Source organism: Mercenaria mercenaria, chromosome 1 (genome assembly GCF_021730395.1).
Source record: "Mercenaria mercenaria strain notata chromosome 1, MADL_Memer_1, whole genome shotgun sequence".
Classification (NCBI taxonomy): Eukaryota; Metazoa; Mollusca; class Bivalvia; order Venerida; family Veneridae; genus Mercenaria; species Mercenaria mercenaria.
Window position 1 is genome coordinate 93,063,529 of NC_069361.1, and position 14,547 is coordinate 93,078,075.

Sequence of the window (14,547 nt, forward strand, 5' to 3'; positions counted from 1 at the left end):
ATTGTCCAAAATTATGCACATATTTGGTTAATGCATGTTACACAGAAACTGCTTGACCAAAAATTCAAACTTCACACATACTGACATTACCTCACATGACAGGTGTCATGCCTCTGGCTTGTATACTGGCACCCCAATTTAACTTGGTATCTTAAGTGAAAGCTTTACATTAAGCAGGTTTCTCGGGAACGGTTTACTGAAAGCTTTCTAAATCTTTAAAGTAAATTAATCTGAGCTAGGTTCCATAACACAGATTTACAGTTAACAGAATCCTGCCTTTCTTCATTTCATAAAATGTTGTTCAAGCTTTCGAATCCAAGCTAGTATTACAAGGAATAGTGTCAAATATCGGAGCGTGCTGTCATTGGACGACTGTTGTTCATTAGTTATTGTTCTCCCGCCAAACAAGTTAAAGAAATTTAATAAAACTAAATTTGATATCAATGATAAATGAGGTTCGTGCATGGTACATAAACAATAGTTTTGTTTCTGTGTCAAATATTCGTTTCAAATTTGTCTCCCATTCTGTTTTATTGAAGATAACAACCATGCATGTAAACATTTGCCAAAAGAATTATTGAATACATACGTATATTGATGGTACTTTGGTTTATTCTTCTGTCACAAAACATTTAGAATATACATCATAAAAAATCCAGGGGCCTTCATGTCTGGGAGGTTAAGATCGCTGCCTTCAAATCATTTGCTTTTCACTGCCGTGGGTTCGAAGACTCTCTTGTATTCTATATCTCTTTCATGTGAGGAAACATCAAGCTGGCTTACGGAAGGTCGGTGGTTCTACCCAAGCGCCCTCTCGTGCCTTACATAGTGCTAGGAGGGGAACAAGGGTCTTCCTCTCCACATGTAAAGCTGAAAAATTCGGCATATGAGCTATCAAGATTTATCAGATACATGCAGGTACTGATGTTCGAAGGGTTGATAATGGATGTAGATGTATTCCATCTAGAGTCCATATGGAACATGCTAAGAAGTTGGCATCAGAGGACGAGTCCGAAGACAGCATCCCACATTCTTAATAGAGGTAGAGTCTGGGCACTAGATGTGTAGTCAGTGGCTTTGAAATCTAATTATTGAAGTGAAATATTCAACTAAATTACAGTTACATTAACTTTGTAGATGATATTACTATTTGCAGTGGAGTCGAGGGTAGCTTATGCATGTTGAATCTACAACAACCTCTCTAAAGCATCATCATGGAAACGTTTTTGAAACGTAATCAGTTTTGACCGAATGGAATGTATGTTTCAACTATGCCTAATGCATACTCTTGTAGACGCTTTTGAACACGAAAAAACCTAAATGTAAACTTGTCCAGAGCTGCAATGCATTAAGCGATTTAAAAAATACTGGGGATAATTATTCATTACAAAAGTACGTGACATGTGGGTTTCCAATTATCTTACACCAAAACACAGACCATGTGGAGAAAGCAAACATTTGAATTTGACACGGCGTCCTAGTCATAGTTCTGCAATTTCTTGACAATGTTGTAAATATGAAATGGCATACAAGTTCGCCATAACTTCGCCATGACACGAGTTAAGGGTTAGCTGCATATTTTGAGAAAAAAAAATCATTCAAACAACACAAAATCATAGAAAGAAATGGCTGTTTTAAATGTTGTACATGAAAATAGAACAGCTTACAAAACTTGTATATTACTCTATAAAGCTATTGTCCATTTACTGATATATACTTTGAACTCTGGAAAAGGACTGAAAAGTTGCCACACTTTCGGACAGTTCAACATCTTTGAAAACACTCTATTTTCAACATAATTAAAATAAGCAGACAAATAAAACTAAATATATTGAGAGACAGCATCCTAACATTTTTGTCAAGCGTCTAAATGTCAGTTTGAGATCAGTTAAGCACCGCATTATTCCTAATAATATCAAATAGATCGCTTTTGTTAATGTTTTAAATATTATAAATCTAAATAGAACAAGACGTGTCATGAAATGATTAGTCAGAGACAAACTGAAGTTCTTCGAGACGACTATCAGTCTCCTCATGCTCATCTGCTTCTTTATCAATTTGTTCTACTACACTAGGAACTATCTTTGGTATGTTTCCTTCTGTACAATCATCAATTATCTCGCGTGTTGTATTCCAAGTCGATATCTGTGCAGGGTGACCTTCTTTTTGAAATTCCATTTCAAGTTTCATTTTTGTAATATTATCAGGAAGCGTGATCTCAATTTTTGGCTTACGAGTACAATGTTGATTTCCTGTCACTTGTTCAAGAGTAGGTGTTCGCGGTGGTAAGAATTTATCCTTATGAACTGGGGGGACCGTGCTCGGCAGACATCTATTCTGAATAGATTCCTCACTTTGAGGTATTGAACCTGAAATATATATATTTATATATTAACCACTAAGACACTGACATACGCCATATCAATACTAGAACTTTCACAGGAGTGACGATTATACCCACAAAACGGTCTTGTCACAGAAGAATGGCAGCCATAAGAAATACAAGGCCACAAGAAGGTGCATTTAAATCGAACTTAACCTGTATTTTATGATGTTACACCTGTGTACCAAAAACATTTAAATCTGTCATGAACTGTCACTCGAGTGTTTAATAACTCCAATGGTGGATGAAAGTTACACATTAGTTTAAAATATCAAATAATAAGAAAGGTACAGATAAAGTGTATCGAAACACTATATAAGTATAATTCTAAGCAAAAAGGAGGCATAATTCAGGAAATATTGGTGCAAGAGTTATGCACCTTGTGTCATATGATGTAGGTGATGATGTGGAACAACTACTTTAAGTGCGAATCAAAATCATTTCGTATTAACTGAGATATAGCGTAAATACATCAGAATTGTATTTTATGATGTTACACATGTGTACCAAAACATTTAAATCATTCAAGAAATGTCAATGAATATTGCACACTAGCTTGAGTCTATGTGAAAAAATATCAAATGATAAGAGAGGTACAGATAAAGTTTATCAAACCACTATATAAGTATAATTCTAAGCAAAAAGGAGTCGTAATTCAAGAAATAGTTGTGCAAGAGTTATGTACCTTGTGTCATATGATGTAGGTGATGATGTGGAACAACTACTTGAAGTTTGAATCAAATGCATTTCGTAATAACTGAGATATAGTGAAAATGCATCAAAAGTAACCTTAAATTCTAAGTAAAATGGGGCATAATTCATGAAAAATCTGTGTCAGAGTTATGCACTTTGTGTCTCATGATGTGAGTGATAAGGTGTATAAGAGAAAATTTTTGTTTGGTTTTTCTATGAATTTGCATTCATTCTCAAGGTACACCTATTTTACAATGATTCTGCTTAGTTTTGATGCAAAATATTGAGAAAATCTAGAGAAATGACAATTCATTACAGGCCACCCCCATCCTCAAAAATACGCGAAATTTAGCCCTGTGCAAGCAATATTTCAATTTATTTTACCTTATTCGTGGAATTTTCACTTAAGATCCGTTTAATCATTACGCCATTTGTTACCATTTTACATCATAAAGAATAGATTTAATTAATGACATTTTCATTCATTTTCGATGAGTTTCAGAAAATACCATGTATTGCCCCTTATAGGCTGAACACCACTAAATCCAGCTGTTCATTATTTCATATAAAATCCACTAACTTCATAACGGTTTTTCGACATTTTCTAGCATATCTATTTATCTATTATAAATTTGAATCAAATTCATTTAGTAATAACTGAGATAGAGAGAAAATCTAGAGAAATGACAATTCATTACAGGCCACCCCCATCCTCAAATATTTCAATTTATCTTACCTTATTCGTGGAATTTTCACTTAAGATCCATTTAATCATTACGCCATTTGTTAACGTTTTACATCATAAAGAATAGATTAATGACATTTCCATTCATTTTCGAGGAGTTTCAGAAAATACCATGTATTGCTCCCTTATAGGCTGAACACCACTAAATCCAGCTGTTATTTCATATAAAATCCATTAACTTCATAATGGTTTTTCGACATTTTCTAGCATATCTATTTATCTATTATAATTTTGAATCAAATTCATTTAGTAATAACTGAGATAAAGAGAAAATAAATCAAAACTTTAACCTGAAATTCTAAGTAAAAAGGACATTATTTATGAAATATTGGTGCAAGAGTTATGGTCTTTGTGTCGGATGATTAGGGTGATACTGTTGAACAACTATTTAAAGTTTAAATCAAATCCATTTAGTAATAAGACCATGCCAGGTACATAGAAGTTATGGAGCAAAAACCAAAAATATAACCTTTGACCATCAATTGTGACCTTGACATTTGACCATCAGGAATAGGCGACGTGTTTAACGCGTCATCTGGTCTTGAGGAATAAAAATGTGAAGTTAAATTAACGTCCTTCCAGCCATAGAGATTTCGGGACGCGACGGGACGGGACGGGATATGCCAAACTGACTCCTATATAGACCCCCAACATGTTATATGTTATACTTATTTTTTCTCTGAAACATCCCAAGAAAGTTAATTTTTACAGCTTTGACAAACCAATGGTGTTATAAGATGTATACAGATGTATACGTTTTTTATGAGTTCTTTGTGTAAACATCACATTTACTTCCCTTTAAATGTTAAAACGTTTTGTAATTTTGTGAAGTGGGATGAGGTCGTAAATTGTGAAAAACTATGAGATGGCTCTAATTTATTTTATCGACATTAATCCATAATACTGTGAAATCATTTAAATTCGCTGACATGAAATTTCGCGCAAACGTGAAAAAGGACTGTTTCGCGCGGACTTTAATTCGCGCATTTTCAATTTTAGTAATGAAAAAGTATAATTAAAAAATAATAATAGCGCGGTCTTAAATTCGCGCATCAGTCCTAGCGCGAAATACGCGAAAATTCGTCCTACGCGAATAAAAATGATTTCACAGTATTTACATTAAAAAGGTCTAAATATGAAATGAAGTACACATTTGAAATTTGGTCTCGTTAAGATATTGACAAAAGCTAACTAGATATATATTAAAGTATATATTGCATTTTGTAACATACACTTTGACTGCCCATGATCTGGTTCGCAGAGAACACATTCTATTTTCAATTGGTTTAGAGGTGTTCTTACATAATTTTCTAGGTAACTGAATTCTGTTATTTTAACAGTTTACTTTTACGTACATTCACGGTATCATTGGGACTAGCTTAGTAAACATGTATTACACTGATTATAAAGATAATGCAAACATGCCGGGAAAATAACTTTGTTTGAATAAATTGCACTACGTATAGTGGAAGAATACGTCACATAAAGCAAAATATTTATCTTCAAACACAATAACATCTTTAAAGTCTTTCTTTCTCAGAATAATTTGGAATTTATATTAGGAAGTGTAATTTGTACTGTTAATTTAATTACCGAATGAAGGTTGGGAGAAAATGCATCGTTATTATCAAAACAGTGTTTAGAATGTTCACTTTTATTTGGATTTTCTTACTCTGTTTATCATTTATGGCCTGAAAGTCATCTTGATGGTCAGCTGTTATTTCGTGACTGCGAACACGAAGTTGAGCAACATCTTCAGTACGTTTTTTATGACCTTGAACACCTTGGTCTTCGCTTTGAATGCCCCGCGCAAGGTTTTCGGAGGGTTTGCCAACAGTCTTTACTGAAGATTCGGAATCATACAAATGTTTGACCTCCGAACTTTCGTGAGTAGATTGAGTAAACTGATTTTGACTTGTGCCCTTGGTAAACGACAGTGAACCTGAAAATGGAATGCAGTAAAATTGACATTTGACACGCTCGTACAATTAAATTGTTGATTATAACCTTAAGTACACAAGCTTTAAAGAAAATTCAACTGATTGTTACGTCTTCCATAAAAAAGACATGCGATTGTTAGATATGAAACCCTTTATTACGATGTGACTTAATTTGCAGCTACAATTCTCACAGAGCATTTATGAACAAGTAAAAAGAACAATGGTATTGACAATACCCTGGACTTTCACCAAGTTTTTTTTAAATCTAAAAGATAAGACGCACGTTGCAAGAGGTAGTTTAATGGTGAATTATGGATTATGGGAGGGTAATTTTTACCTTCACTGGGAGTAGTAACATTGACTCGCTGGGCTGGAATATTTGCAGCCATATTTTGACCGTGATAACCTTGATCCTGCTCAGGATTTTCCAAAACTTCTCCAGAATAATGATTTTCATTATCTTGATTCTGATCGCTTGCCAATGGTCTGAAATCCTGTGTTTCTTCAAACCGCCTACATGCTACCAATACATTTTGATAAGTTAAAATCAATTATTGTATTCATATCTCATAACCTGGTAGATTTAATAAATTAAAACATTTGGTATACCGGAAATTTGAGAAGACATGACAAATGGGTGCTACAGACCAAATGCTCTGGTTGATGCAAGTCATTTCTTAATTCTTAACATTATCACATTTACTATAATTAACGCATTTACAACATTAATAGACAGTTGGTGACAACACCTCAAAGCTTATTAGTCCCCTACTGGTTAAAACCAGTTTCGTGGACTATAGGAATGCGCTTTTCCGTCATTCCGTCCGCAATTTCGTGTCCGGTCCATAACTCTGTCATCCTTGAAGGGATTTTAGTATTACTTGGCGCAAATGTTCCCCATGATCAGATGACGTGTCATGCGCAAAACCTGGATCCCTAGCTTAAAGGTCAAGGTCACAATTGGAGGTCAAAGGTCAACAGGGCTTTTTCCTGTCTGGTCCATAACTCTCCCATCCATGAAGGGATTTTGATATTACTTGGCACAAATGTTCCCCATGATGAGACGACGTGTCATGCGCAAAACCTGGACCCCTAGCATAAAGGTCAAGATCACAATTGGAGGTCAAAGGTCAACAGGGCTTTTTTCCTGTCCGGTCCATAACTGTCCCATCCATGAAGGGATTTTTATTATTACGCAGAACAAATGTACCTCATAATAAGACGATGTGTCATGCACAACTTTCAGACCCTTAGCTCAAAGGTCAAGGTCACACTTAGCAGTCAAATGTTAACATAGCATGAACAGGGTCTGTTTCGTGTCCGGTCCATAACTCTGACATTCATTAAGGGATATTGATATCACTTGGCACAAGTGTTCCCCATGATGAGACGACGTGTCATGCACAAATCCCGGACCCCTAGCTCAAAGGTCAAGGTCACAATTGGGGGTCAAAGGTCAACAGAGTTTTTTACCTGTCCCGTCCATAACATCCATGAAGGGATTTTAATATTACTTGCACAAATGTTTCCCATGATGAGACAACATGTTATGCGCAAAGCCCAGACCCTTAGCTCAAAGGTCAAGGTCACAATTGGAGGTCAAAGGTCAATAAGGTTCTTTCCTGTCCGATCCAGAACTCTGTCACCCATCAAGGGATTACAATATTACTTGGCATAAATGTTCCCCATGATGAGACGACGTGTCATGCGCAAAACCCAGTACCTTAGCTTAAAGGTCAAGGTCACACTTTGAGATCAAATGTCAAGAGGATTTTTTTCCTGTCTGGTCTATAACTTTGTCATGCAAAACAGGATTTAGATATCAGTTGGCACAAATATTCCCCTGGATGAGACAATATGTCTTGCGCAAAACCCAGGCCCAAGGTCTAATGTCAAGGTCACACTTAGAGACCAAAGGTCAGACACAAGAATGACTTTGTCTGGAGCATTTTGGAGGGATTGTGATGTACCTTGGCAAAAATGTTCACCAACATAAGATGGATTGTCATGCGCAAGAACCAGGTCCCTAGGTCTAAGGTCAAGGTCATATTTGGTGGTCAAAGGTCAAATTCAAGAATGACTTTGTACAAAGCATTTCTTCTTCGTGCATGGAGGGATTTTGATGTAACTTGGAACAAATGTTCACCACCATGAGGCAACCTTGTTTTTAGAATTACGTCCTTTGTTGTTACTATAAATAGATTTTATTGTAACTTTTTTATTACTGGCGGTAGAGAAAAATCGAGACCACTTTTCTGTGGTACAACATGCATGTTACATCCAAGTTTTAGGTGTATTTTGACCTATCTCTACCTGGTTAAGAGTTTCTTGGGGACTTATATTATATAGACTTTTATTTTAGGATTAATTTCTCTTTGTTGTTACTATAAATAACTTATACGATAACTTTTTTATAATCAGCCAAAACAATTCAATATGAAAACAACTGTGGCTTTTTATATATGCACATTTTAATCCAAGTGTGTTGTTGTAACATATTGTATATATAGTGCAATATTGTTTATACACCATTGACAGATATCAGTTCATTATGTTATACTGCAGTAGAGAAAATTAGGTGCCTTCTAGTAGGGGACTTTGTATTGCATGGCAATACTTCATTCACTTGTTATTTCTGACATTTTATCTACATTTATTTATTCATTTCACAAGTTAAATCAACATGATGGATATAGAATTAAATTCTGAGAATTAGCAGAAAATTCTTGTTTCACTTTGATAAATGCCGTATTCTATATCATGAATCATACTTTTGATCTTTGTTACCTTTCTGACGACATGGGTGTTTATGCCACGTAATATCACAATTTTTGCATAGCTTCTTATCACAATGTATACATTTGATATCTGTGCTATATAGACCACATATATGACATCCTGCAAAATAAAATTAATCGAAACGGAAACTGATTTTGTCATAACTTATAAATTTTCAAACCAACCAAAATTCGAATACAGACAGACTTTCAACAAAGCAGACACCTGGATTTCATTTCTGTTGTTTAGATGTACTTTTTAATATTATCATTTAGTGATTCTACTGTTACGTAACTTAGAAATTAATCTCTGTCAATACTAAGAAATGCAAGTTTTGTTTTTTCTTTTGGGTCTGCTTCTGTCTTCTTGCAGCCATTTTGAACACTGTCATTAACTGCTACTATAAAAAACTGTTAATTGATATGGACTATTGATTTTTTATCTCATTTACATACCGTATCCATCAATACTGTTCTCTTGATTATTAGAATGATCAGGACCTTGTTCATTACTTGACAAAATGCCGCCATGTTTAGCAACAGGTAATTCTGGTGTACGACAATCTAAAACTAGCTTTTCACCACTGGGTACATCATGTCTATGAACTTCAGCCTCAGTCAGACCAGTATTGTCACCTCGCAAGACTTGACCGTCCGGTGTTGGATTGTGATGATGATCATCATTATGACTTGCAGGTATGATTCTACTATTTTGTGTCACGCTTTCACCATTGTGATCCTCATCCTGTTCGTGAATCCCCCCATTCTGACTTGCAATGCCTTAAAAAACAGGACAGTTCACATTATGTTCTTTCTTCTTAGGGTTGTCTCCTCCATTTTGATAATTTCCTATCAGTATGATATTATGATTTGATATTTATTACTGAAGCTGTTCAGCCAAATTGAAAACGGGCACATTACTGAGACAAGGTATAAACTTTGCCAAATTTGAAGGTTAAAGAGTTAAATCTGTCTCAGCTATATTATTCAAAGTCTTTGGACTACTGTACAAAGTCAAAAAAGTACACATGACAGTCACAATATAAGAAAAAAATGACATATACTTTTACACTCATAAGCCCATATAATACCCTGAGCATGAGTATGTGACATACATGTATCAACGAAAATACACGGGACATTACCTTGAGCATCTTGAGAAATTAAGATTTATTGTATAATCACCCCATGGATATGGTGCCTGCTTTTTAATTTTGTCTTTTGGCAGTTCCTGTGATACACAGGCTCCATAACCTCAGATCCCCTTTCTAAATTCCAGTTTGTTTAGTTCTGCCCTTTGTTTTCTCGTTTAGGGCAAACCCATTATTTTAACTGGGGACAATACGCCGCTTTTCATGGAATTACACACTAGTATACCATTGAAGGTTCCATATGCACCGCCGTATGAACACATCTGCGGATGTCTCTAAATTGTTTTTTGTAGTTTTAGCATGTGTAAATGTTGAGTTCTGCTCAACCCGGGGCTAGAGGGCGTGGACGGTAGCATGCATTTCCACTACCGTCCATGAACAGGCTCAATCAAACCGAGCCTGCAACATTTTCGTTTTTGTTGTGTTGAGCGACCTATGGAGTTTCCACTGTTTCTATTTTACTCACACTAAACCCACGATGATATGTACCAAAATATTTTATTTAATTAATCTAACAGTAAATGTTTACAGTTTCTATAGAAGAATTACAGACGCATTTTGTGATCAAAATACTTGTAAAATAGATAAATAGGGAGTGTGCAAAATAACCAGTCTGCTAAACCACTTCGGAAGTAATCCGTTATTCACATATTTGCGTAGAAATTTAGCAAATGTACAAAACCTAGGAACACTGGTAAATGTTAGTGTTGCTCATTTCGAACAACCTGTCCCTCATGCTTATTATATAGAATTCGTTCATGTTAGGAAGCTATCCAGCTGACTAGTAGAAAGTCGATGGTTCTAACCAGGTGCTTGCTAGTACCTGAATTAATATCCGGAGGTGTGACTGCGACCTTCTTTCTCTTTTTAAAGCCACGACAGAAAACTTAACAGGGAAAAATACAAGGAGTAATATTAACTTTACCTATAAACGGTTCCATCTCCTCATCGTTGATTGGAGCTCCTTGCCCACCGTGATTCAGATTATAACCATTATCTATGAAAACAAGAGGGTTTTGATGACCCTGGACGAGTCACCTGAGTAATATGAGCTGCATGTTTCAAATGTCAAACCGATGCTAAAATATTAAGAAAGTAGGTCAGTAGGTCACATTCATGGTCACTGAAAGCCAGTGTTAAGATTGGTGTGCAAAACTGTATATGTCGCTGTATCTTAAAAACAAGAAAGTAGGTCAGTAGGTCAAGGTCACAGTCAAGTGATCCCTAATTACTTGGGGGTCATCAGATAATTATAATTAACAGTCTAAAAAATATGATCAGATAGTTTTTGAAGTTTTTTTTCCTTAATAACTTATATATGTGACCCTCGGGGCGGGACATCTTTTTACCCTAGGGTAATAATTTGAACAATCTTGTAAGAGAACCACTAGGGAATGCTACATATCAAATATCGAAGGCCTAGGCCTTGAACTTTCAGACAAGAAGATTTTTAAAGTTTTTTCTACACGTCTGTGTAAACTTGGGACCCCCAGGGCAGGGCCCCTTTACAACCCAGGGGCATAATTTGAACAATCTTGGTAGAGGACCACTAGGTAATGCAATATAACAACTATCAAAAGCCTTGGCATTGCAGTTTTAGACAAGAAGACTTTTAAAGTTTTTTCCTATATGTGTAAAACTTGGGACCCCCGGGGCGGGGTCTCTTTTAAACCCTGGGGCATAATTTGAATAATCTTATAGAGAACCATTAGATGATGTCACATGCCTAATATCGAGGCTCTACGTTTTTCCTTTCGGTTGCCATGACAATTTTGAAAGGGGACCACCCAAGGATCATTCCTGTGAAGTTTGGTGTAAATCTGCCCAGTGATTTTGAAGAAGAAGATGTTTTTAGAAATTGTTGACGGACGGACAACTCCGCACGCACGATGAACGACTGACGACGCACATCGAGCGGTCACAAAAGCTCACCATGAGCCTTTGGCTCTGGTGAGCTAATAAAGATTTATATTACCAAAAACAAGACGCTGTTTTCTTGAATAATGATGTTATGTTCAAAAGTGAGTGGCAGAGTTCAGTGAGGATTGAGGGGCAGGGAGACACAGCATATATCTCTCTAATTGAATTTCAAAGTGACCTGAATCATGCTCCTTAACCTCTGCTCCGTGCTGATATCACAATAACATTGAGACTGAAAACAGTCATTAGCTGCCTTTGTCTACCAGAATAAAACTCCAAATGATACAGTGTAACAGACATACCTTGGTGATGAGTTTAAACAATAAAGGAATACTGCAGGCATGTTTTGCAAACATTGTGTTGTACAAATTGTGTTGTGACTACTTACGTCTATTAAATTATTAATACCTTGAAATATATATTCAAATATACTTTTAATGTAATTTAAGAAGTGTTACCATCTCCGGGTTTTCTAGCTTGTGTTTTGTTGGGTTTCCTTTTATTGCAATGTCTAGTACGGTAGATACCACAGACTACCAAAATCCCAGTTATCACTGCTCCAAGAACAACACTTAATATTATAACTAGCGGAAGTAGTGACCCATTTGTATCTGCATAAAATGTAAAACATGTTTTACAATGTTATGTTGAAATTCTTAAGAGAGCAGTAGCTTCTGATAGCTAATTAAATTAAATAGGCGATTCGGCCAAAATATTTATAAATATATATCATAAAGGAATATCACTATCCTAATCAAAACTTATCACACGTTGTCAGGATAACTAGCCAACAGTATGATACGATACTGATAAATTCTTTACTCCCCTAACCAAATCGGATGTCTCGCCATTACATAATTGTTGCATAAAAAGGAGCACACAACTGTTCACACACCTGTATTTGCTGTTGCTGTTGTTGATGTATTTTCTTTTGGAACAGATGACGCTTCTGTCGTTACAGTAACTGTGGTTTCGATGTGTGTTTGGATGGCGTTTGTTTCTGTTTTGGGTTTTGTAGCAGTCGTTCGAATATATGACCATGTGGTTGCGGCGCTTAAAGTACTAGAAATCACAGAATTTAGTTTAAATTATGATTTTACCCACAAACAGTAGTAACTTACTTGTATGTTAGTAGGACTGAACCCCTCTCTCAATAACGTTCTCCAGACTATTTTTCACAAACAAAGACAAGGTAGTAGTTAAAGGTATTCTAAACCCAAATTTCATATTTGAAAAATTGAAAATACATGTATGAACAATTACTGCATATAGATCCTGTAAACATAATACTAACCACAAGTTTATTTGTATTTACAATACTATGCTTTAGGTTTAGAATAGTGCACAGTATTAATGTGTACTACCACTCAAACTGTTTTTTAACAATCGACTGTTACTGCATGGCATTAAATTATGAATGTATCTAAACATACAAAATGTATTGATATATTAACAAAGTTAACTACATTTTGTGAGAAAGTTTTACAGTTGAAGTAAATATCTAAAGATAAAATAATTTAGTGAAAGATGGGCATTCGATATCTTTAATCTACATAACGCTTATATTTCGCTAACAGCCGTTTTCACTTCTTGACAATTTTGCATACGATCATCATAAAATCATGTTATGTTCTTACCTTGAAATCGGATTACACATGTCAGACGTTTCATTTCTTTGATAGCCTTTATCACAGACTGGTGCACAACAATAATCTGAAGGAAAATACTGACATAAAGTCAAAAGTTTCTAAACTTCTGAGAATTATGCAAGTGAAATCAGCAAAGTATTTTTGTGCAAAGGTGATTATAAGTAGATAATAAGATATCGGTTTTACAAAATAATTGTTTTTCTCCTGAAATGGTGGAAAAGGATATTCTAAGTAAAAATGAAAATGTGAATTTCAATGTTACACTTAACAGTCTTAAGTCCGAAAATTTAGTAACACAATCATCTTCCTTAAAAGAAAAAGATTACAATTAAACCTTAATTTTTGTAGAAAGCTTTTATAATCCTTTGAAAAGTGGGAAAAGTTGGAACAACACAGAATTCATGCAATGCATAAACAACGACCACCCTATATACAAAGCTAAAAATGTTATTAAAACACAGGAATATTTAATGGTATAACACCTGAGAAACATTTCAGACAAAGACAGGAAACAGATCTATAAAGTTCAAGATGTATCTATACATTTGAAATCTTGTGTGATACTTATTTCTAAAGAGTATTTTGCTATATTTTAATTCTATTATGTAAATTGAATTTATTGTCTGAAATATATCATACAGGTTAAGATTACTCATATCTATCACTATTTATGTTACTTCAAACCTACATTTGACTTTGAACATTGAACAAGTAATACGACAGAATCACATTTCCCACATATTATCATAGAATTTTCAAACCTTTAAATAGATTCAGAAACATAATAGAACAATGGCATAAAACACACACGCTTCATTTTACATTTTTTTTGCAGTTACATTATAGTCATGTGGCGACTTTCCAGCTTTTAAGGTAGGGTAAAACCCCACGCATTCCACTTAGTATTATTTCCTACGCAGACGTACATCTGAAGAGAACCAGGCAGCTCGATTACTTTCTCGCATGAAACTTGCGGAAACACAAATACACCCATACAGAAGTATACTACAAAAAGTAACCATTTTACCGTATTTAATGTCTACAATATTACTTGTTGTAGAAACTGAACAATTTGACCAAAGTAGTGTTCTCCAACTTCCCCTCAAACTCATGCATACAACACACTAGACAGGCCAATGGTGAAAGCTCGGAACAGTTCCAGCAGAAAGTGTAATCCACGCGTTCATATGCCATCTTAGAAAAAAAATAAAAAGAACTGATTCTGTATCTTTCCGACCATAGAAATTTAACATTATCAAGACAACCACTGTAGACTGAATAAAATATTA

The 14,547-nt window shown here is 35.1% G+C and overlaps 3 protein-coding genes across 4 annotated transcripts in view; all 3 read right to left on the reverse strand.

The window, feature by feature from the left end:
• LOC123530255 (calpain-B-like) overlaps nucleotides 1-14,547 on the reverse strand; it is a 242,053-nt gene that overhangs the window by 136,898 nt on the left and 90,608 nt on the right. The gene's annotated exons all lie outside the window — the stretch shown is intronic.
• Nucleotides 1-14,547, reverse strand: part of LOC123530206 (uncharacterized) — a 273,691-nt gene that overhangs the window by 62,348 nt on the left and 196,796 nt on the right. The gene's annotated exons all lie outside the window — the stretch shown is intronic.
• LOC123530163 (uncharacterized) overlaps nucleotides 11,431-14,547 on the reverse strand; it is a 50,662-nt gene continuing 47,545 nt past the window's right edge. Inside the window, exons 6-8 of the mRNA XM_053517595.1 lie at nucleotides 13,247-13,322; nucleotides 12,505-12,671; nucleotides 11,431-12,220 (exon numbers count right to left, since the gene is read on the reverse strand). Of these exons, the coding sequence (XP_053373570.1) occupies nucleotides 12,054-12,220; nucleotides 12,505-12,671; nucleotides 13,247-13,322 (410 nt within the window). The 3' untranslated portion in view covers nucleotides 11,431-12,053. The remainder of the gene's footprint in view (nucleotides 12,221-12,504; nucleotides 12,672-13,246; nucleotides 13,323-14,547) is intronic.